The 22,466-nt window shown below is 36.3% G+C and overlaps 1 protein-coding gene across 2 annotated transcripts in view; it reads left to right on the top strand.

The window, feature by feature from the left end:
* The window catches only part of TBC1D19 (TBC1 domain family member 19), a 146,152-nt gene extending 123,989 nt beyond the window's left edge, over positions 1-22,163 (top strand). For both annotated transcript variants that reach the window (XM_028088082.2, XM_088020868.1), the window contains 6 exons: positions 5,191-5,223; positions 6,867-6,976; positions 9,602-9,693; positions 15,759-15,874; positions 20,706-20,776; positions 21,784-22,163. In XM_028088082.2, the coding sequence (XP_027943883.1) occupies positions 5,191-5,223; positions 6,867-6,976; positions 9,602-9,693; positions 15,759-15,874; positions 20,706-20,776; positions 21,784-21,858 (497 nt within the window). In that variant the 3' untranslated portion in view covers positions 21,859-22,163. The remainder of the gene's footprint in view (positions 1-5,190; positions 5,224-6,866; positions 6,977-9,601; positions 9,694-15,758; positions 15,875-20,705; positions 20,777-21,783) is intronic.
* Positions 22,164-22,466: the final 303 nt, after the last annotated feature.

Below are 22,466 nucleotides of genomic sequence, written 5' to 3'. Positions count from 1 at the left end.
CTGGCACAAGGTGAGGTAGGAGACTTAGGGACCAGGTCAGATAGGGAGACGGTTGATCAAAAGTTTTGTCTAGTAAGTCCAGTGTCTGGGCTGATTCCTCAGGGACAGTTTCTGTTAATTTCTTGTTTTCCTGTGAATGAGCTATCCTTTTTTTAAAATTTTAATTGCAATTAGTTAACATACAGTGTTATATTAGTTCATATGTACAATATAGTGATTCAACACTTCCATACATTACTCAGTGCTCATCATGATAAGTGTATTCCTGATCCCCTTGGGCTGTACTTTCTTATTTCTTTGCACACCTGGTAAATTTTTTGTTGATAACTAGATATCTTGACTATTAGAGGGTGGTAACTAGGAATCAGATTGGCTTCCCTCCCCAGAATTTGTTGTTGCTTGTTGTGTGCTAAAAACTAATTTGTTTAGTGACTTTTCTAAACTGCTTTTGTCAGGATTGTGTTTTTTGTATTGAGTGCCCACTAAAGTCTCTGTTCCATTAGTTTAGTGGTCAGCTGATAATCTGACGGAGATTTCCTTGAACATCTGAAACCAAAAGAAAAAAAAAATTACTCCAGGCTTTGCAGGCTAGTACTCCTTCAAGGCTTAGCGAGGCCATTCATAGTTCTACCTTAGCCTTCGCTTCCTGCCTAAGCAGAGCCTAGGAGTCTGGCAGAAGTGAAAGCTGAAGTGCTTCTTAGGTCTTTTCTAGATTCCCCTGAATAGAGAGGAGCTTTTCAAAGCCTTTATCCTTCCCCAGCCTCTTCCTTCCCAGGGTTGTCAGTCTGTCTACTGCTTACCTCATCCATTGTCCTTGCTGCCCCAGGGAGCTGCAGGGAGTATATTTGCACTTAAAGGCTTTTGGTAGTGGGTAGGTCGCTTCAGCCTAGTCCCTCAGGTAGCTACTAGACAGGTCAAGGCACACAACCACAGGTTTTTGTTTCAAGACCCATATTGTTCACTCTGGGCCCAGCAAGCTGCCTCAGGAACATGGGGGGCTATATCTTCATAGCTGCCACCAAACTGTACAATGGGCCATCATAGGTAGGTAAATTAAAATATCATAATGCTCTCTTTTCAAAATTCAGCAGCTTTTTTTTTCATTAAGCATTTCCTTGGTTATAAGGTTTATTATTATTATTGGATTCCAGAACTCAAAAAAAAGTTGATCTAACAGTTCTAGCCATCGCTTTAGCAGAGGGACGGAGTTTTGGAGTTCCCTACTCTACTCTTCTCAGTGACATCTCTTCTCCACTTCAGAGATCGTCCTTACTACTATGTGGAATAAAAATGTCACTCTAACGTAAGCTCCAAGAGAACAAGGACCTTTTGATGACCAACATATCTAGCACCGAGAATCATGCATAGCATAAAGTCACTGCTCAGTAAACATTATGGAATGAGAGAGCAAATGAAAGAGGGAGTGAATACAGAAAAACATAGAGGAACAAGAATACAAGCAAGGGGACAAGACTTACAGGAGAAATACACACAGATCTGACTGAGACTTCAATAAACAAACACCACAATTTGCTAATACCATTGGTTTCCTACAAGAAAAGAGAAAATAATTAGTTGCTAGTGACATTAGGCAGAGGAGTGTGGGTTTCTCGATCAGTGGTTATCAACCAAGGGCAATTCCATGCCCCACCCCCCTCCCCCTGGAAACATTTGCCAATGTCTGTGGACACTTTTGGTTGTCAGAGCCAGGGGAAGCGAGGTTTTACCAGTATCTTGTGAACAGAGGCCAGGGATGGTGTTAAACATTCTACAGTACACAGGACAGCCCCTCACAACAAAGATTAGGAAAGCCTCTTGGAAGACATAGTGAAAATATGTCATTTTAAATCCTCTTACAAGTGTCAGGTTCATAAATAGCAATGTACTTTGTCATCTTTATTAATTAAATAGATTAAAAACATTTCATAATCCAAAATTTATTCGATGTATAACTTTAGACATAAATTGAAAGCCTAATGAAAATTGTATTTAAAGTATGATTTTTAGGTTGATCTTTAAATATGGTTGTGGTCCAATATTTGGGAAATTTTAATTACTGAAATAAAGTAATAAAGTCATATTCTGAAGTTCTAATTCAGAAAGATAACAGAAATAGCTAGAAAACAATGTAACCTTTGTCCTAATGCCAACTCTTACCTGTAGGCTACATGTAGAATGAGTATAACCAAAGGAAATGATTATTTCCACAAATGAATTAAATAAACTGTACTAAGTAATCCCAAATGAAGGAGTATAAAACTTTGGAATGATGTTAAAGTGAGTCAGATGTGAGAGCTGTGATACAATTATAAATGCTACGTATTAACAGAGTTAGTGAGGAAATGAAGGGAAAATATTTAGTAAGTGCAAAGCATGTTAATATTTGGTGTATTTTCTGAGTCATATTTACTATTTATATCTTATCTAGTTCAAGATTTATTTTTGTTGACCATGCTTACCATTCTGAGCTATGTCAAAGGCCCATGAAACCATTACTTTATAAAGTTATTCCTATTGAATGGGACAGGCAGTTCATATTTTAGACTTTCTTTAGATAGACAAAGGAAGCTTAGCATCTTAAAATAATCAGTTATGGCAGACTTGCAGAACTCTAAGGCCAGAGAAAAGATAGTGTCCCAAGCATCCCGACGCCTGTTAGAAGTACACTCTTGGATGATGGCCACGCACATGAAACTTGACCCTTGAAAGGCTGAAGTGATGCGAGGCAAAGGAAAGGATTTTGGAAAACTGGCCAAGAACATGACAACCTCTGAGATCAAAGAAATGTTCTAGGCGATATGTGCCTGAGAGTGTTAATGGATTCTTCACTGCTTCTTATGCCTTCTACTTTTGTCTGCCAGAATTTCACTTTGTCCTTCTTCAACAGAGCAGACTGTGCACCCTTTTTTGGAATCGTAAGCCCTGGTTAATCTTGATAAAGCTGAAGTGAACCCTTATCTAATACAAAAAAAAAAAAAAAGATATTCTTAGGTTTAAGCTGATACTTAAAAGTGGTACTCTCCCTTCTGAGACCATAAAATAGCTACGGTTGTTGAGCATCTCCTGTGTCCTAAATACTAGACTATTGCACTTTAAGGACATTAACTCACAGGTGCTTTAGAACAGCTCAGTGAAGTTGGTCTTGTTTATCTCCATTTTAAAAAATGAAAATAGAGACTCAGAGAGTGTCAGTAACTTGCCTGGAGTCACACAGAATTCATATTCATGTCTGTATGACTTCTTGCCCATTTCTAATTTAAACACTGAGTTTTTGAGAGCTTCCTGTCCTACATGTTAATTACTTATTCATAAATGAATCTTACACTTCAATGTTTTTTTCACTTTTTAATTTTTTTTTTTATGTGAGTATCATTGATTGACCTGCAATGTTACATTAGTTTCAGGTGACCAACAGGGTGACTGGATGAGTCTGCGCATTATGTTGTGCGCACAAGTATAGCGACCGTCCGTCACCATAGAGCGTTGTTGCGATACCACTGACTATATTCCCTATGCTGTCCCTTTCATCTCCATGACTTACTCATTCCATAACTGGAAGCCTGTTTCCCCCACTCCCCTTCACCCATTTTGCCTATCCCCCTCCCTACTCTCTCCCCCTGGCAGCCATTAGTTTGTTCTCTGTTGTACTTTAACATTTTATTTAAAAGACTTGATTATAAATGCTCAAATTTCCATCAGTTTATATCTCATTTTGTAAAAGATACTGTGCTGGGTGCTGAAGATAAGACACAGTATGAATTGTGCCCCTTGCCTCAAATAGCTTATAACCTAGCTGCTTATAGAGCAGCTGTAGATTTCAGAACTTGAGGAAAATGTGAGGGAAGTGCAATTAGCCACTAGTCGTCTTAATGTATGCATCCCTTTTCCCTGCTTGGTAGTTCATGAATTCACTCACAATAAGCTTCCTAATTAGAAGTGGCTTATCTGGACTAGGGTATTCCTATCCTTAGCAGATCCTTAATACATATTTGTAGAAGATGAAAATATTAATAGTAATACCTCCATTTCTGACTACCTTAACCTGCTTGTTCAAATGTTGCTGCAGTAGCTTACAGAGGAAAGAAAAAGGGTTTTTGCAGTAAGGATATAGGGATTTGGTACAATAGCCACCTGCTTTGAGATGTAGTATTTAGTACCTATTGTAATATGTATTTACATTTCTGTAAAGCATCAAAATATGTCTATTAACTCATTTTCCTCTCAGTTTTTTTTCAGATGTCAACAATTTTATTGTAGGAAAGTTAGAAAAGACAGACTTTTTTATTATTTGTTAAAAGCCTATAATTAGTAAAAGAAATAAAATTAAGCAGCAGAGAGGGAAGGTAGAAAAAGATGATCATTCATAAGAAGAAAAAGAGACTCAACCAAAGATATAAGCAGAGAGAGAAACTTGAAGAAAGATGGTGTGTGGGCCCTCATTCTAAGTGCTCCTTGGAACTCGAGCTGGTGGCTATCACATCATTAGGAATGTTGACTTGTAATGTGAATCTAATCTGGTTTTAAATTTTTTCAGTTTCTAGAAGCAAAAGACCTTTAAGTTGGTAAAGATTCTTAAACTGGAAGGTCCTCCTATGTCCAGTTTTCTTTAGATCTCACAAATTTTTCTGTATTTGCTCTAGGCAAAATTGTTAAACATAGAATTTTAGAGCTAGATGATATTTCAGAGACAGTCTTAGTTCCTGTGCATGACAAGCAGTTACTGTAACTCAGGAAGTTCGGTGACTTTCCTGAGGTTACCCAGCTGGTTTGTGTAAGCCAACCACTTATCTTTTTAACAGATTGGATTCTAATATACAGGATGAAGTTGTTTCAGGAAGCACATAATCTATTGACTTTCTGAGACCATTATAATTTGTTCTTAAACTTAGTTCTGTGATCTGCCTTGTTCTGTTTTTGTCTTGTTTTGTAACATATTCATAGTTTTAGTTTTTCAACATTATCAGTAGAAAGTTAACTGGATATATATTGAAAACTTCTAGTTTGTTTTTATACAAGTATTAAAAAGCATTTTGTTGTTGTTGGTTACTGTCACTAAGTCTTTCTGACATTCATGAACAAAGTTGAAGCAAAAATAGGAAACCTTTCTATTTTCAGTTTTAATCCCCTGAAGTTTACCAATAACTCAGTGGGTATACTAATTGAAAAGAAACATTTTTAAATTTTTTTTAGGTGTAATCCCTTTCCATGGATTTTCAATGTATGGTAAGTTGAGCCTTAAAATATTCACTGTTTTTATCACACTTTAGAAAATTAAACGCGAAGATCATACTTTATACCACATCACCCACCCACTTAACAAGTTATTGTGAATATTTTTAAACACTGAGTTTAGTATTTGTTTATATCTCCAATTAAATTTTTTTAAAAATTAAGGGTCATCACGATTTCTCAGATGATGGTTGCTTAACAAATTAAAATTAGAGCATACTGTGAAAGTGCTTCTGTGTTGACCAGGTTCTAATCTGATGGAAACTAGAGATACATGTTAATATTTAGTTCTCATAGGTGGAAAATGAGGTTGCTTAAATTCCTGAACTAATTCTCCTAAGTCTTTTAAACAAATAATAGGTCAGAAAGAATGTGAAGGGAGGGCCAACACTGAGTTTGAGTCTATGCTTTCTCCAGACTGCTGGCATAGACAGCAGGTTTCACTGAAGGCTCGCACGTCTCGAGGGACCATGTGAAAAGCGCATGTGCAGGCGTGAGAACCCTGAATGCCTTTCCATCCTTAGGTGTCACTGAAGGAGGAATGCAAGAAACTTGATGAAGATGAGCAAAAGGAAGAATGCTCTGCACCTTAATGCAATTTAATGTTTAAATTGTCACATATTACATTTAAACATGTTGAAGAGTGTTGTCACCCCAACTGCTATCTCCCCACCTTTACACTAAACAGAAATACCTTAATGTTTTACTTTTATAAAAAGAATCAGCGACACATTAACACTTTTCTTTGTAAAAGCCCCTCTGTGTTCAACATCGGGCAATAATGGTGAATGACATAACGTAAGACTTTTAAAACTAGCAGACAACGAAAAGGGTTCAGAAGACCTAGGAACTTTGCATTATGCTACCCTTGATGGTGTTGATCACAGGCTTGAATTACAAGGCACTCTGCTTTATTCTCTTGAGCAACCAAAATTTCATAACATAATACATAACGTTATGATGACCTTTCAGCACATTTCTCTTTTATAAATATGTGAGGAATTTAAAATAGAAAACCCCAAAAAGGTTAAGAATATAAATTTTTAAATCTAATAATAAAAATGTTAGCGTGTTATCTATTTTAATTCCAACTGCAAGAATTTTTCAAGTAAACAGTTTTTAAAAAGTGAACTTGAGTGATTTGGAGGACATTAATGATGTCATGAAGGTTTAAATCTAGCGATTCTTAGGGAACAAAATACAACATTGACTCCGACTCTGCTTATTCACATGTCTGGTCACTTAAGTAGGCTAAGGTTTAATGTTCCTAAGGAAGTAGATGAGGCAAAATGTTTGATAGAGTTTCTTTATACTATTTTAGAAATGTATGTTAAGCAGCCACAAACACCTTAGCAACAACCACTTACTCAGAACAAGTATGTAATTCCATTGTGTCATTCCATTAAGTTGGGATTATGGTGGTTTTTAATTACCCCTTTCTTTATAATTTTTAATGACTGAACTTTTTACATGTGTATATATTTCCTTTTCAACATGAAAAAGCAATATATATGATTTTAAACTTGTCTTTGAATATTACTATAAAATACTGATTTATTCTTTCATGTTTCATTAATTTATTTTCTAAAATTTTAATAGTTCTGCAATGTTATCAATTAATTTCTTTATTCTTTCAGTTGCACCGCTTTGTTTTCTCTACCATGAACCTTCCAAATTGTATCAGATATTCCGTGAGATGTATGTGCGTTTTTTCTTCAGACTCCATTCCATCTCTTCTCATCCTTCTGTAAGTTCATAAAAATTGGATCAAATTAGACTCTAATCTGTTTTCTTTCCTTAAGAAAAAGTCTCCTGGGCGCCTGGGTGGCTCAGTTGGTTAAGCAACTGCCTTCGGCTCAGGTCATAATCCAGGAGTCCCTGGATCGAGTCCCGCATCGGGCTCCCTGCTCGGCAGAGAGTCTGCTTCTCCCTCTGACCCTCCCCCCTCTCATGTGCTCTCTCTCTCTCTCTCATTCTCTCTGTCTCAAATAAGTAAATAAATAAATAAAAATCTTTAATAAAAAAAAGAAAAAGTCTCCTACTCAGTTAAATTATAAAGCAACAAATTTTAATTTGTGATGTCAAGCATTCTACAGAATAAATGAAAGAGAAGAAGAAATTGATATTTAAGTATTTACGGTGGTAATTAGGGAGGAAAAGGGTCTTGATCAGTTGCATTTACATTATCTTTTATATATGAACAGAAAACACATATAAAAATGTCTGTATTACTGACAAGGATGCCTACCCTCTTTGAGCACTGACGTCCTCATCTAGGCAATGAGGTTAATACGTCTCTGTAGGGCTACAGAGCACCACGGTAGCACTTGGCTCCTGGCGGGTGTTCAGTAAATAAATGGCTGCTGTTTTTATTATTGTTGTTGTGATTATCATAATACTTTCTTCTTTGTTAATGAAAATCAAACATTTATTTGTCACTTGTTTTTCAATTTCATATTTGACTAATTATCAGTTACCATGGGTACTTTCTTTGTGTTCAGTAGATAGCTCCGTTGACCTCAATATGAACGTCCAAGAGGAGCCTATTGGGAGTCTAACATTTTTATCTATTTCATGTTGGCTGGTCCCTTATCACATCTTTTTTCCCCACCCATGAGCCTGAGTAAAAACAGTATTTATTTTACTTTAGTTATCCTTTTTTCACCTTTGGGCCTGCTGTGGTCTACTTGTGGATAACTCAACTGACTCTCCAGAAGAAACACTAAATTGGAATGTACCAGGGCTACCAGATTTCCCTGAAGAGAAGACTCTGTCACTGCTATTAAACTGAATTGCTTTTCTTTATCCTGCACAGTTTAACCCTGTGTATTCCTAGTCCACCTCCCTCAGTCTCCAACTTTGCTCTCCTACATTGCTAGTAGAAGCTGACAAGTAACAGAAATCCAGGATGTCTCTGATGAACAAATGAAGCACCACCAATTATCTTGGGTTCCTGTTCTGTGAGACAACTAGAGTTAGTGCTTATCTTACATTAATTTTTTAGTCTAGAGTAATCAGAAATATACCAATAATTCTGTTTTCTAATAACCTCATTTTTAGCCTCAGATTTCTTACTCTCATATTCTGTATCATTTTATGCTTCAGAGTTAAAAAAAAATTTTTTTTTAACTGGCTGCCCAGTATACACCCACAGTATTTTCCTTGTGCAGAGCACTGAATCTTGACATCGAGCAACCCTGGATATTCCTTCTCTAGCTTCATGCTGACCTTGAGGTGTCCTTTCTCTTTGAATTGGTGGGGTCAGCCCTGCCTCTTGCCCTTTCTTTATTCAGTGGAATAGACTTACAGGCAGTCAGCTCCTTTTCTGGCTTGTAGCCAGACTGAACTATTTGGAACCATGCCAGCCTTTTTTTCCTTAGAAACTCACAAAGAGGATTAAAAACTTCCTCACAAAGATCAACCCTGAGGAATGTTGAGCTACAAGAAAGACTTTATTCAGATTTGTCAAGTAATAAATGCACTTGAAAAACCATCTGCTTAAATTCGTTACTTCTTGTCCTCTACAAATAATGCCCTTATACAAAGTAGATTTCAATAAATATATATATATATCTTTATACTAAGGTAATGAAACATGCTTGTTTGATAACTTCCTGATGCAAATTTCAAACAGTCTGTAGTCAGTCTTCCCCTGGGAATGGATTTCAAAGAAAGAGTGAGAAAAGCAGGAAATATTTTCCTGGATGGGTGAGGCAGCCGGAAGGGAAGGGACATATGGAGGGAGAGAGTCAAGGGTGTGGCTATAGTACCAGAGAAATACCTGGAAACTGGAATGTAGCCAGGAAAAACTAGTTTGCTGGACATAAGTGATAAAATAGGGCCTACAAAGTAGCAGGTTTTCTATAAAATGATGTTTTCCTTGGATTCTCTGAATATTATACACCAGATTATATGGGGATCCTATTGTGTTAAAAAGGAGGTTCCTTAGCATACCTATATTAGTAAGTATCCATAAATAGGGAAAAAAATGTATCTTTAAACAAAGTATTAGAGGGGTGCCTGGGTGGCTCAGTTGGTTAAGCAACTGCCTTCGGCTCAGGTCATGATCTCAGGGTCCTGGGATCGAGCCCCGCATCAGGCTCCCCTCTCAGCAGGAAGCCTGCTTCTCCCTTTCCCACTCCCCCTGCTTGTGTTCCCTCTCTCGCTGTCTCTCTCTCTCTGTCAAATAAATAAAATCTTTAAAAAACAAAGTATTAGAGATCATTAGAGCATTTCCTGTTTTTTACTCTTAGACAATATAAAAAATATTTATGTTGATAATTTTTTCATTTCCATTTGAATAATTTATTGCCAGAGTTAATTTTTAAATACTAAAATATGTATTTCTCTTGTGTTTTGTTATTATATCCAGGGTATTGTGTCCCTCTGTTTGCTGTTTGAAACTCTTCTTCAAACCTATCTCCCCCAGCTCTTCTATCATCTCCGAGAAATTGGGGCTCAACCGTGAGTACCTTTCTCTCCTAATTGAAGAATAGATTGACATCAAAAAGTTCTGTTACATCATTGTAAAGCACCTTTAAAGATACAGTAATTCTTTAGAGAAATTAAACTAACAATTTCTCCAATAAAACAAAAATTATCAAGTAATAGAGTATAGCTCTACATTGTGCCAAAAATTCTTGGAAGAATTTCCAAAATCCTAATAAATTCTTATTTGCTGAGATTTTTGTGCCTGGTATAAGAATCACCAAAATGAACTAATTTCTATTCATAAGGAAAGGTGTTGGCCAAAATTGAGGCAAAAATTTGTGAACACAAATACTACATAAGAAATGTGATAATACTAAAATTAAGTCAGTTTAGGCTAAATTTATCAGAGAACAACTTAATGAAAGCTATATAAGTTAAAGTTTGCTGTCTTTTGTTAAAGGAAACTAGATCAATTAACCTAGTAATGATTGTACACTGTGATTATTTTGTTCTAAAAGTTTGAACATTTGTTCATTTATCTCCATATGAGTTATCAGTGAACATGTAGGTATGGTACCTCTGGACTTCAATATTATTGGTTCTCTTCTCTTTTTTTAAAATAACAATGTCTAAGGCAACAGAAGTTTCTAAATGATTTATTAATGTTTTGTCACTTCTTCCCCTCTGTGAAACCAGTTTCCCCTATTGGCAGGGCATATTTGAAAGGAGCATTAACTCTTTGAGACCACAAATGTAGTTAATGGGAAATACAATAGTTTAGTTTACTCCACACTTGAATCCACATCAGATGGATGGATGGACGGATGGATGAGGGGGTGGGTTTAAGAGACAGACCAGGATTTAAATTCTATTTACTAAACTACATAATCCTGATAAAATTATTTAATTCATCTAAGTCTCATTTTCTTTCTTTAAATCAAGATAATTCAACTTCCTCATCTTTAAAATCAAGAGAATTCCTACCTCATGAAGTTGTTTCAATAGTGAAGGATTTTATACATATACATAAAATTTTATACATATATATACATATATATATATACTTTCTCTAAAGCACCATTGAATTTCAGACATCTTAGATCTTAGAAATACCTTTTATAAAACACTACTTCATATCATCCATTGATAACACTGAGATTATACTCTTTCCTTTGTAGCCATTAAAAAACAAGATTCTGTTAATGATTAAGATTATAAAACAAGAATGTGGCAGAAATATTTTATGTTGCACATGTCTTTTTTTCTTAAACTTGTAGTAAATTGGCCTCTGTTTTACTCTTGTGAAATGAATATTTGTATATGATGAGGCTTTACGAGGATGAAGACATCTAGTTCACTGCTAGAAACTAAAGCCCTGATTTTTTCTAGCTATTTATGTACTTTAATCATGAAAAGGAACGAATTTATTTCAATGACTTATGGCAAACATTAAAATTCTTATGCAGAAGAAAGTACAAAAATTTAATTGTCAAGCTAGAAATCAATTTTTCAGAGGCTTTTATGAATTAGAACTGATGCTGTTGAAGGTTTTTAATTAGAATTTAATTTCTTCAGTAGATAATAGGACTATTCAGGTTATTTATTTCTTCTTGAATAAGCTTTGTACTTTGTTCATTTAATCTAAGTTATATTTATGGACATAAAGTTGTTCATAATATTCCCTAAATATTCTTTTTTTTGTTAGTTTCCTTTTTCTGCGTACGTGCATTCTTTTTTTTTTTTTTAAGATTTTATTTATTTATTTGACAGAGAGAGACACAGCGAGAGAGGGAACACAAGCAGGGGGAGTGGGAGAGGGAGAAGCAGGCTTCCCGCTGAGCAGGGAGCCCGATGCGGGGCTCGATCCCAGGACCCTGGGATCGTGACCTGAGCCGAAGGCAGTCGCTTAACCAACTGAGCCACCCAGGCGTCCCCCCTAAATATTCTTAATTAACCTTTTAATATCTAGAGAATCACAGTGACCAACACCTCTCTCATTCTTGAGATTGATATTTGTATCTTCTCTCTCTTTTTTCTTCTTTGGCTAGAGCTTTATTAATTTTATTCTTCTTTGAAAGAACCATGTTTTGGTTTCTTTGATTTTCTCTATTCTTCTGTCTTTAACTTCATTGATTTATGCTCTTACATTTATTATTTCCTTCCTTATGTTTGCCTTAGGTCTATTTTGCTCTTGTCTTCTTGTTTAAGGTAAAAGATCATTAGTTTGAGACCTTTCTTCTTTTCTAATATAAGCAATATTATTATAAATTGCCTTCAAAGCACTACATTACCTCCACACAACAAATTTTGATATGTTGTGTTTTCATTTTCATTCAATTCACAATGTTTTTTCATTTCTTTCTTTCTTTCTTTCTTTCTTTCTTTCTTTCTTTCTTTCTTTCTTTCTTTCTTTCTTTCTTTCTTTCTTTCGAGAGAAAGAGAGTATGCATGAGAGGGGGATGGAGGGGTGGGCAGAGGAAGAGAGAGAATCTTGAGCAGACTACCACCCACCCCACCCACCCCCCGAGCATGGAGCCTGATGCAGGACTCCATCTCACAACCCTGAGATCATGACCTGAGCCAAAATCAAGAGTGAGGCACTTAACTGACTGAGCCACGCAGGCACCTCTTGAAGTGTTTCCTAATTTCTCTTGTGACTTTCTCTTTGACCATGGGTTATATAGAAGTGTGTTGTTTAATTTCTAAATATTTGGAAAGTTATGATACCTTTCTATTATTGATTTCTATTTTAATTATGTTGCAATTAGATAACATGCTTCATAAGATTTCAATTTTTTTAAATGTGTCGGAGTTTGTTATATGGCCCATAATGTGATCTGTCTTCGTGAATATTCCAAGTACATTTGAAAAGAATTCATATTCTACTAGTGTTCAGCAGAATTTTCTGTAAATGGCAACAAAGGCAAGTTTTTGATAATGTTCAAGCCTTTACAAACTTAATTTTCTGTCTACTTTTTCTATTAATTGTTGAGCAAGAAATGGTAGTCTCTAATTATAATTGTGAATATGTCTATTTCTTCCTTCATTGCTATGTATATTTTTACTTCATGCATTAGAAGCTCTGTTTTTAGAAGAACTGATCCCTTTAACATTATTTATTTATTTTTTTTTAATTTTTATTGTTATGTTAATCACCATATATTACATCATTAGTTTTTGGTGCAGTGTTCCATGATTCATTGTTTGTTCATAACACCCAGTGCTCCATGCAGAACGTGCCCTCCTCAATACCCATCACCAGGCTAACCCATCCCCCTACCCCCCCCTTTAACATTATTTAATGTCTTTATTCCTGGTAATAAATCTACTGTGTTTGATAAAAACCATCCCAGCTCTCTTTCAGTTACAATCTGTATGGTATATTCTTTCTGTCCTTTTACTTTTAATGTATTGATTATCAATTTCTTTATTTTCTAAGTGCCTTTCTTGTCAAAAGTATAGTTGGGTCTTCCAGTGCAGCAATTTGTCTTTTTATTGGAGTGTTTATTCCATTTACATTTATAATTGATTTTATTGAATTAAAGTTATATCAATTGATACCATCTACTATCTTGGTAGACATTTTCTATTTGTCTTTTTTCTTTTTTTAAGATTTTATTTATTTACTTGACACAGAGAGAGTGAGGGAACAAGCAGGGGGAGCGGCAGGAAGAGAGAGGGAGAAACAGGCTCCTTGCTGAGTGGAGAGCCCAGTTCGGGGCTGGTTCCCAGGACCCTGGAGATCATGACCTGAGCCAAAGGCAGCAGCTTAACCAACTGAACCACCCAGATGCCCCTATTTGTCTTTTCATTCTTTTTTTCCTCTTTTCCTGCCTGCTTTTGAATTGAATATTTTTATTACATTTTATCTCTACTATTGGATTATTATTTATACCTTTCTTTTTTTATATACCTTTATTAAAACATTTTTTTGATAGATGCCTGTCTTAGTTTAGTCTGCTATGACAAATTACCATAAACTGTGTGGCTTATAAACAACAGAAACATCTCCCACAGTTCGAAAGTCTAAGATCAAGGTGATAGCATGGTTGAGTTCTAGTGAGGACCCTCTTCTAGGCTGCAACTGCTGACTTCTTACTGTATTCTCACATGGTTGGAGAGCAGAGAAGAGAAACAAGCTCTCTCATGATTCTTATGAAGGCACTAATCCCAACCCTGAAGGCTTCACCCACATAACTTCATCTCATTCCAACTACCACCCTAAGACCTCTTTCCTAATACCATGACACTGCAGGGGAGAGTTTCAACATATGAATGGAGGGGTGGGACAACAGAAACAATCAGTCCATAACAATGTCCTGGGGTTTACAGTATACATTTTTTAATTAATCACATTCTACCTTCAAAAAAAAACTCCAGGCCTGGATGGCTTTACTGGTAAATTCTGCCAAACATTTCAGGGAAAAATATTTTTTCTCTCTGTCTTCAGTTCTCAGCAGTTTGATTATGATGTGGCTGGGCATGGATTTCTGTTGTGTTTTTCCTGTTTGGGGTTTGCTGAGCTTCTTGAATCTGTAAGCTTATGTCTTTTACCAAATTTAAGAAATTTTCAACCATTATTTCTTCAAATATTTTTTTCTGCGCCATACTTATTCTCCTTTTCTTCTAGGATTCCAGTGATACAAATGTTGAAACTTTTGGTCTCATCCCAGAGGTCCCTGAAACTCTATTCATTTTATTTTCAATCCTTTTTACTCTATGGTTCTGATGAGACACTTTCTGTTGATCTGTATTCAAATTCACTGGCTCTTTTCTCTCTCATTACCATTTTGCCATTAGATCTATCCAATGAGGGATGTTTTTTGTTTTGTTTTTGTTACTGTATTTTTCAGTTTTACAGTTTCCATTTGGTTCTTAACAAAACTCATAGAACTGTGTGTTAATAAGGGTAAATTTTTACTATCCATAAATTGTACCTCAATAAACTATTTCTAAGAAACTAATTCTGCACTGTATATGGAGGGGGCACAATGTGTGGTGCTATTGTTCTAGTAAGACTATGAGAGATCCAGTAAAATGAAACTGGATGACATTAATAATTTAGACTAAAAAGTCAAATGATCTTTTTAATTTAAAATATCAGGTGGCCAAAACTTTCTTAAGAGAATTTAAGAATTAAATTAATTAAGAATCTCTTAATTCTCTTAAGAGAATTAATACCACATCAACAATGGCAATCTCTAGGTCCCTTTCTTTTGCTTTAAGAAAATAGCACAGATACTATCTACATAATATTATAACAGCTCCAGCAAAGAGTTTGCCTAGCACCACCCAGGGGCAGTCAAGTGATGTTTAGATGCTAATAGATAGTACAGAAGTGTGAGGGACTGGTTTCTCTCATAAGGCACCAAAGCTACAGAGTTCATTTCCTGATTGCAGAGAGAAATTATTATTGTAATGTAATCTACTTGTAAATAATGGAGTCTTATATCTCTTAGGATTTTTTTTTTTTCAAAATCAGTTGAATTTTCTGGTTGACCTTTCAGATTTCTGATAACCTCCCCTTTAAAATGAAGGGTTTGAAATCAGAAATCTAGTTCTAAGGTCCTTTATAGCTTTAAAACTATTTTTCTTTGTCTTCAAAGACTCTGCCTGTTGTTTTATTTTATTCATCCTTTGTAGCCATTTGACTGAAAAATGGGATATAATTCATTGAATTGGAAAAGTATACAGCTACCAAGCACTCTTTTAAGTATTTGGAATAAAAATTCAAATAATCATGATTCAAACTATTAAGAACTGTTGACTCTTAAGACCACCTCATCCATAGCTAATTAGTTCAGACCCTGAAAAACAGAACATAGAAGTGAGTGAGTTTTCTAAAGGCTGAACTATAACATAGCAGATATAATTTTTCCTCTTAATATGTCGAGACCACTAATTTGAAGACTCATGGTTTCTCACCATTGCCCTTCTGCAGCTTTTAAGAGAGCATGTAAGATTTAAATGCATAGGTGATTTCTAAGCCTCACAGAGAAGTTACCTAAACAATAGAATTGGTTGACTCTTCTGATATTGCCTTTTTGTAATAAGAAAAGCCACTGGTAAAATGTATTTTCTTTTTTCTTTGTTTACAGACTTCGCATATCCTTTAAATGGATGGTTCGAGCTTTCTCTGGATACTTAGCTACAGATCAACTCCTGCTTTTGTGGGATAGAATCCTAGGATACAACTCCCTGGAAATTCTTGCTGGTAATAAGTGCTTGTTGTAAAACACACGTTTCTATAATAAAGCCCCTTTCCCTTCTAACATTCATCATCTGTAATTGCAGTTTGAGTCTATAGTTATCTGTCGTTTCTAACTCATAAATATTTAATAGATCTATCTGCCTTAGAAAACAAGTACTGAAGTTCTGAGATCTAGATACTTATGTGTAACATCCCAACACTGGTATATTCCTTCTTTCTTGGTGTCTTTCTTCTTTGCTCCCAGGGAAGTCCATTTCTCCTCCCTCATTTCTAGTTGAGCAAGGGCTTACTATCCCTCAGCACCTGTGAAGTCTGTGTAGCGTGTATACTGCAGTTCTGTTCCTGGCTCCCCAGATATCTCAGCGTCTGTTCTGTGCCCCTTCCCAACCACTGCCTAAAATGCAGACTGACACAGAGCCTCTCTACAGAATGGAAATCTTAGCTCTTCTGGACTTCAGCTTCTACTGAATTCAAAACCTTTTCCTTTTTGCTAACAGTCTCTGACTTCTGGTGGTTGAGTTTCCCCTTTTAGGTATTCTCTTAAGCCAAAAAAAAAAAATTTTCTTTTTTTTTTTTCAGGAAGCCACAGATTTATCTCTTATTTATAATTAAGCAGTTCTTACAATAGAATATACACACAAGACAACTGTAGGATAATACATAGGGCACAGATTTCTTATTAATTATATTATTTTGCTTCTCTTATACAAAATAGGCTCAGTTATTTTTAATCATTGGGGTTATCAGGAAATTCAAATAAATAGCACAAGGTTTTCACAACAATGAGTGGAGAGCAGAAAAGTTGGCAGAGTGCTGGGCCCAACCTTTTCCAGTTGTGTAATATTGAATAAATTATTTAACCTGCGTGAGAACATCATTTCCTTACCTTATATTGATAGCATTGTGAAGATACCTCTCTGGGTTTGTGGAAATAATGCTTAATTGAAGAGGACCCTTTTCTTGCAGAAGATTCTTTAGGTACCATATTAACATATTCTTGAATGCTGAGAGGTCTAGAGTAATTGTATGGCATTTCAAAAAGGAAAATTACAGTAATAATAAAGTGCCATAAAGATAAACATCTCCCTTGGTGTAATCAGAGATTCCACTTACTGATGTTGTTAACAATTCCTACTATCTTTCTATCTCAACTGGATTTTAAGCCCACACAGGTATGACTTAGAAAAGAAGGGTCTGCCCTCATTTCTCTTGGCTGAATGGCAGTGATACTTATAATCTAGAGGTAGAGGAATTCTGTGACTTCTTTTAGATGTTTCTGATAGGCAGTTCTCATCCTCTGCTTGAACTCTCAGTGTTGGAGTCCTTGTCTGACAACATAGCCTATTTCACTTCTGGACAATATACCTTGTTAAAATGTACTCCTGTTAAACCACGGTCATCATCATGTTTTTTCTACTCTTGCCTTTCCCCAAAGCTTCTACTTTCCAGGCTAAGAAGCCTTGTTTTCTGCTACCATTTCTCAGGCAACAGGATTTTAGACTTTCCAGCAAATAAACCTCGTCTGGGTATGTCATAAAGTTTGAAGAGTGTTGTGTATAGTTTTTTGTATCATTTCAAAAAGATATTAGAGCGGGGCGCCTGGGTGGCTCAGTTGGTTAAGCGACTGCCTTCGGCTCAGGTCATGATCCTGGAGTCCCGGGATCGAGTCCCGCATCAGGCTCCCTGCTCAGCAGGGAGTCTGCTTCTCCCTCTGACCCTCTCCCCTCTCATGCTCTCTCTCTATCTCATTCTCTCTCTCAAAAAAAAAAAAAAAAAAAGATATTAGAGCATGTTAGGGGGATTCAGTATAAGAAAGTAATAATTAAGATTTTTCAAAACAGAATGGGCTTTTGACTGTCACCCAAAGGTTAAGAGGTTTTCTACTGTGAAAGAAATGTTGAATTGGAAGACCTTCAAGACCGCTTCCAATTTAAATTTTCTCATTTTGTGACTTAAAACCCCCCAGCAAACTCAAGTGAGAGAGAAATAAATGAATGTTGAATAATGCATTTGCTCTAAACTAGGCACTCTGCTGTGAGCTCAATACATTAATAAAAATGTTACTGCTGTAGAGGTAGAAATGCAGTCTGCACTGTAGCATCCATCCACTTTCCCTGAGTGTTTTTTTAAATCAACAGAGAAGAATTATAGAACATCTAGAAATGGTACTAGACTGGTAGGAACTCCCCTACCATGAATCCAGATAAAGAGCCATGGAGTAGACCATTTCGTGTAGGCATACCCAAAGTAGTTTTTATTATTTCAGACATTTTTTGGAATGGATATTTTGGAACCACCTTTTTTGCTCAAGTTAGTCATTATATAGTCTTTAGAAATTGTTAGTAAATATTACTGGCTTTAATTTTGAATTAATTAGGGTCTTTTGAAAAACAATTTAAAGCACAAGGGTCTTAATGCTTATGATAGAGTTGCTTAGAATTAAAGCGATGAGAATAGCTTAAAAGACGACAGGTAAATATTAGAGTTTCTCTATTTCCTGTGAAGCATGATTGCAGTTGAGAATATCCCAAAGTGGAGATCTTTACTCCTTGGCAAACAAACGTGTTCTGCGGAAGGGCTGGGCAAATCAAACATGAAGCAGACGCAAAGGAACTTCTGTGATGTGACACCAAGATAAATAAAGGTTATGAGCACATAAGCACTTGGGATGCTGAGGTCAATTAGCAAACTGATCTTTTTTTCCCCCCTCTTATCTACCTTTGGAAAAACAATTTCCCGCCATGTAAAACTCTTTCCTGCTACAGCAGAAAATTTGGCCATCCTGTCAAGCTTTCACCAACTCTATTAAATTATACACAAAAAAGGAAGTAGCAATCACACTCCTTAGCTTCTCAGATGTCCCCATTGTCAAAATGATTCCAGATTTTAAAAATCTATAAAGAAGTTGCTGGTCCACAGAAATTCTTTTCTTTGATATTCTTATAAATTTAGAAGCTTAGTGACTTTAAAGTACTTAAGTTTTCTCCTTTTTTGTTAAAAGGTAAATTTTTTGTCCCTGATCTCTGGTATCCCTTGTTACACATTAAATAATCCCAGCTGATTTGACTTTTTAAATTTTGTTTTACTGGTGCCATCTTTTTTTTGTCCTCAGAGTTCTCCTGTCTAACTAGTTGCAATGCTTTTCTTTTTTTTTGCCAGGCTGTCCACAATCTGTTTTACCCTAGAAAAATGCCTGTGTTTCCCAGTCTGGTCTGGTTGCACTCAGTGTCTGTCTGGGGAAATTAAGAGGTCTGGATGCTGACTTCTCCTCAGGCACAACAACCACTTACCTGTCAGAGCCCAGGATCACCATAGCATCATGCTTCAGGCCATCTCTGGAAAACCATTCTGAAGGACAGCAGAGATGTCGATTCATAGGAAAGCACCCAGATTTTCATGTCAGGGAAGAGTCATTACTACTTACTTTCAATCTCAATAAAGTCATCACAGAGTGAATGGTTAGATGCTCAGGCTCCAGAGCCAGGTTAAGTTTTCACTCTACTATTTTCTACCTGTGGGACTCCGAACATGTCCTCCAAACTCACTGGGCCTCAGTTTCCATCTTCATATAATGGGGCTAGCAGTGGTCCTTAACTCATAGAGTTGCTGTGAATTATCATTAGCATTATTATTATTATTCCCATAGTAAAAATGTATTTAAAGATATATATATTTGCATTAGCGATGCCATATACTTAGGAGCCAGTCTTCCAAATAATTTTGAGGAGTCCTTACCATTTATTTCCTAAATTTCAAGGACTTATTGGATGGGGAGGAAACTACCACCACTGGTGATAAAAAAGACAAAACAAGGGAGAAGTCAAGAGTCATCTTTAGGCAGCACCATCTCCTTGTCAGGGTACCTGCCTCTTATTCGGGTCCTTTTGCTGTTCATGATGATGCATTCCCTCACATGGGGTTTTATGACAGATTATATAATAAGACGGATTACACGTTAGCATTATTTTCTTGTCATAGGCATATGATTGATAGAAACAAAAATCCAAATGTTGCTGTCTACTACATGTACAGTATTGACCCTTAAGGTGTCCTATGATTTTTTTTCAAAGTTTCAACTTCTTTTTCCTATAGCCAACATTAATGTAAATTTCAGGATCAGTCCACAGCAGCTCTCCGCACAGCCCTATCTTATTTATTTATTTGATAGAGATTGAGGGAGAGCACAAATAGGGGGAGCGGCCAGCAGAGGGAGAGAGAGAAGCAGGCTCCCTGCTGAGGAAGGAGCCCGACGTGGGGCTCGATCCCAGGACCCTGGGATCATGACCTGAGCCAAAGGCAGCTGCTTAACTGACTGAGCCACCCAGGTGCCCCTAGAAAAATATTTTTTAAGAAAAGGCTTTATTGCACATGTCTATCAGGATACACCCTTGATAGATACGAAGCATGATCTGATAAATTTACAAATACAGTCTCCATATAACTTTTCAGAATCCTGTTGCATTAGTAAGAAATACCTGCATTAAAATAAACCTTTATTTGTATTTATTATATTTGTTATATATTTATTTATATTTAAGAACTTAGGCTTAAGTCATAGGTAGGAAAGAAGCAATTTGAAAATGGCTCTTTTAAGGCCACTGAATTTTCCTTTTTCCCAAACCTGTGGGATTCGGTCTATCTAGCCATCCGGCACTCTGTCCTCCGGAGCAGACAGTTTCCGTTCATCACAAGGCCTCAACTCAGAATGCCTGTGGGCAGTCATGTAAATCGCAAGCTCTGAGCCCTCCTGGTGGGGGGCAGGTGTGGGCATAGCAGTCAGTGTGTCAGGCTGATGGGTAGTCCAGCAGTTGAAATAGTATGCGTTCTTTTCCAGTGCTGGCGGCTGCTGTGTTTGCTTTCCGAGCAGTGAACCTGATGGAGGTGACATCACTGGCTGCAGCCGAAGTAAGGATAAGTTTCACTCGGAGGGGCTGGGAATAGTCCCTGAGAGATTGCCAGGCCCAGGCCCTGTGGTCTCAGATGCATAGGATACACATTACTCATTGCCTAGTTTTTTAACTCGGGTAAAACCTGTAAGTTTCAAGCTAAGTAATATTAAGTACTCAAGATTCCTGAATCAGTTGAAGACAATCTTCTTGTGAAGGAATCACAAACAAGATTATTATAGGAAACCATTATAACCATTATGGGGGAACCAAGATACCCAGAAATTTTAGTAGCAGCTACTGGGGCTTCGATTGCATTTTCTTGTTATTGTTCACATCCATGTATTCTGCTAGGACAAGGAAAAACGAGTTGAGAGAGTTAAAGACCATGCATTCAGATGATACAGTAAAGATACAAGGTTTTTTGGTTATTTTTAATAATGAGTTAATTCTTTAAAGCTGGTTTCTTTTCAATAGTATAATTTATACCTGAAACATAGTTCAGTTAAATAGTGGCTTACCATATTACTCTATTTGTTATCTCTCATAGAAATTTAAATTTTACCCTTAAAATAGCTGCCTACATTCTTTGTTTAAAGGGAAGAGGATGTTTATGCATCTTGCAATTGAATAAACATTAGTTCCATCTCAAAATGATTTCCTGAAGCCAGATACTCCGTATACTAGAATAACGGGACCAAGATTCACAATGTACGTTTATTTATAGAAGCAAGTTGAAATGTTAGACCTCTTATAAGCTCCTGCTACTTTGTATATTTGAAGAAGGCTCAAAGCAAAAGTCCAGGTTACTTTCTACTGCACATTTTAGCATTTTGCACATGTTCTAACATTAAGATGTTCAGAAAAGAGAAGGGAGGTTATAGCTTCAGTGCAGATTTAGGACACACGTGAAGATCTTAGAGAGGGTGTCAATGCCAGACTTACATTGCAGTGGTGTTTCTATTGTGGCTTCCTTTGCCCATTAGAATACTGATATTAATAATTCTTTCTGTTTTTTTGTTTCAGGCAGTTCTTGCTGACCTTTCTACTTTAAAAGTTATGCCTCTTCTTCAAATTTTTCTGTTTGCTACTGTCACCTGATCTTCTTCAAGGTCACTGACAACACATCTAGTTTTTCATTAGAAAATAATCATGAACTATGCAAACTGCATAAAACCAAAATGAAACTTTGCATATAAGCCAATAAAGATCATGTTCCCTCTTCATTTAAACCTAAGTAGTTTTTCACTTTTTGAAACAATAACTCCGCACACCAAATATTGCACTGCATGCTGCTGATTTTCAAGAGAGAAGCAATAGACATAACTTCTGCTAAATTGAGCATACTATATATATATACTCCTGACTTGTAAAAGGCATGTAACAATATATGCAATAAGAACTCAAGCTACTGTAATAAACTTGAAGAGGTAATGTAGCCTCTGGGACAATTTTCTTCTGTCAGTTTGCAAATTTATCTCTAGATAATGTATCATTTTGTCTTGTAAATTGCTCTTCACTCAGAGCCAGGGGTGGCGTAGAATGTGGGAAGATTTGAAAAAGGTAATGGAATTCAAACGTACTTTAGTGTTCTTAACGACTTTTCTCTCACCGGACATCTTCTAGATCCCCTTCCACTTTATTTCTCCCTGAAAGGTCTCAGTGGGGCAGGTCAAATCCAGTTGTCTCCATCTGACAGTATGTTCTTC

Source organism: Eumetopias jubatus, unplaced genomic scaffold (assembly GCF_037043125.1).
Source record: "Eumetopias jubatus isolate StellerSeaLion01/CBP00866 unplaced genomic scaffold, mEumJub1_p1.0 scaffold_2, whole genome shotgun sequence".
Classification (NCBI taxonomy): domain Eukaryota; kingdom Metazoa; phylum Chordata; class Mammalia; order Carnivora; family Otariidae; genus Eumetopias; species Eumetopias jubatus.
This window is presented reverse-complemented; position numbering and strand designations above follow the sequence as displayed.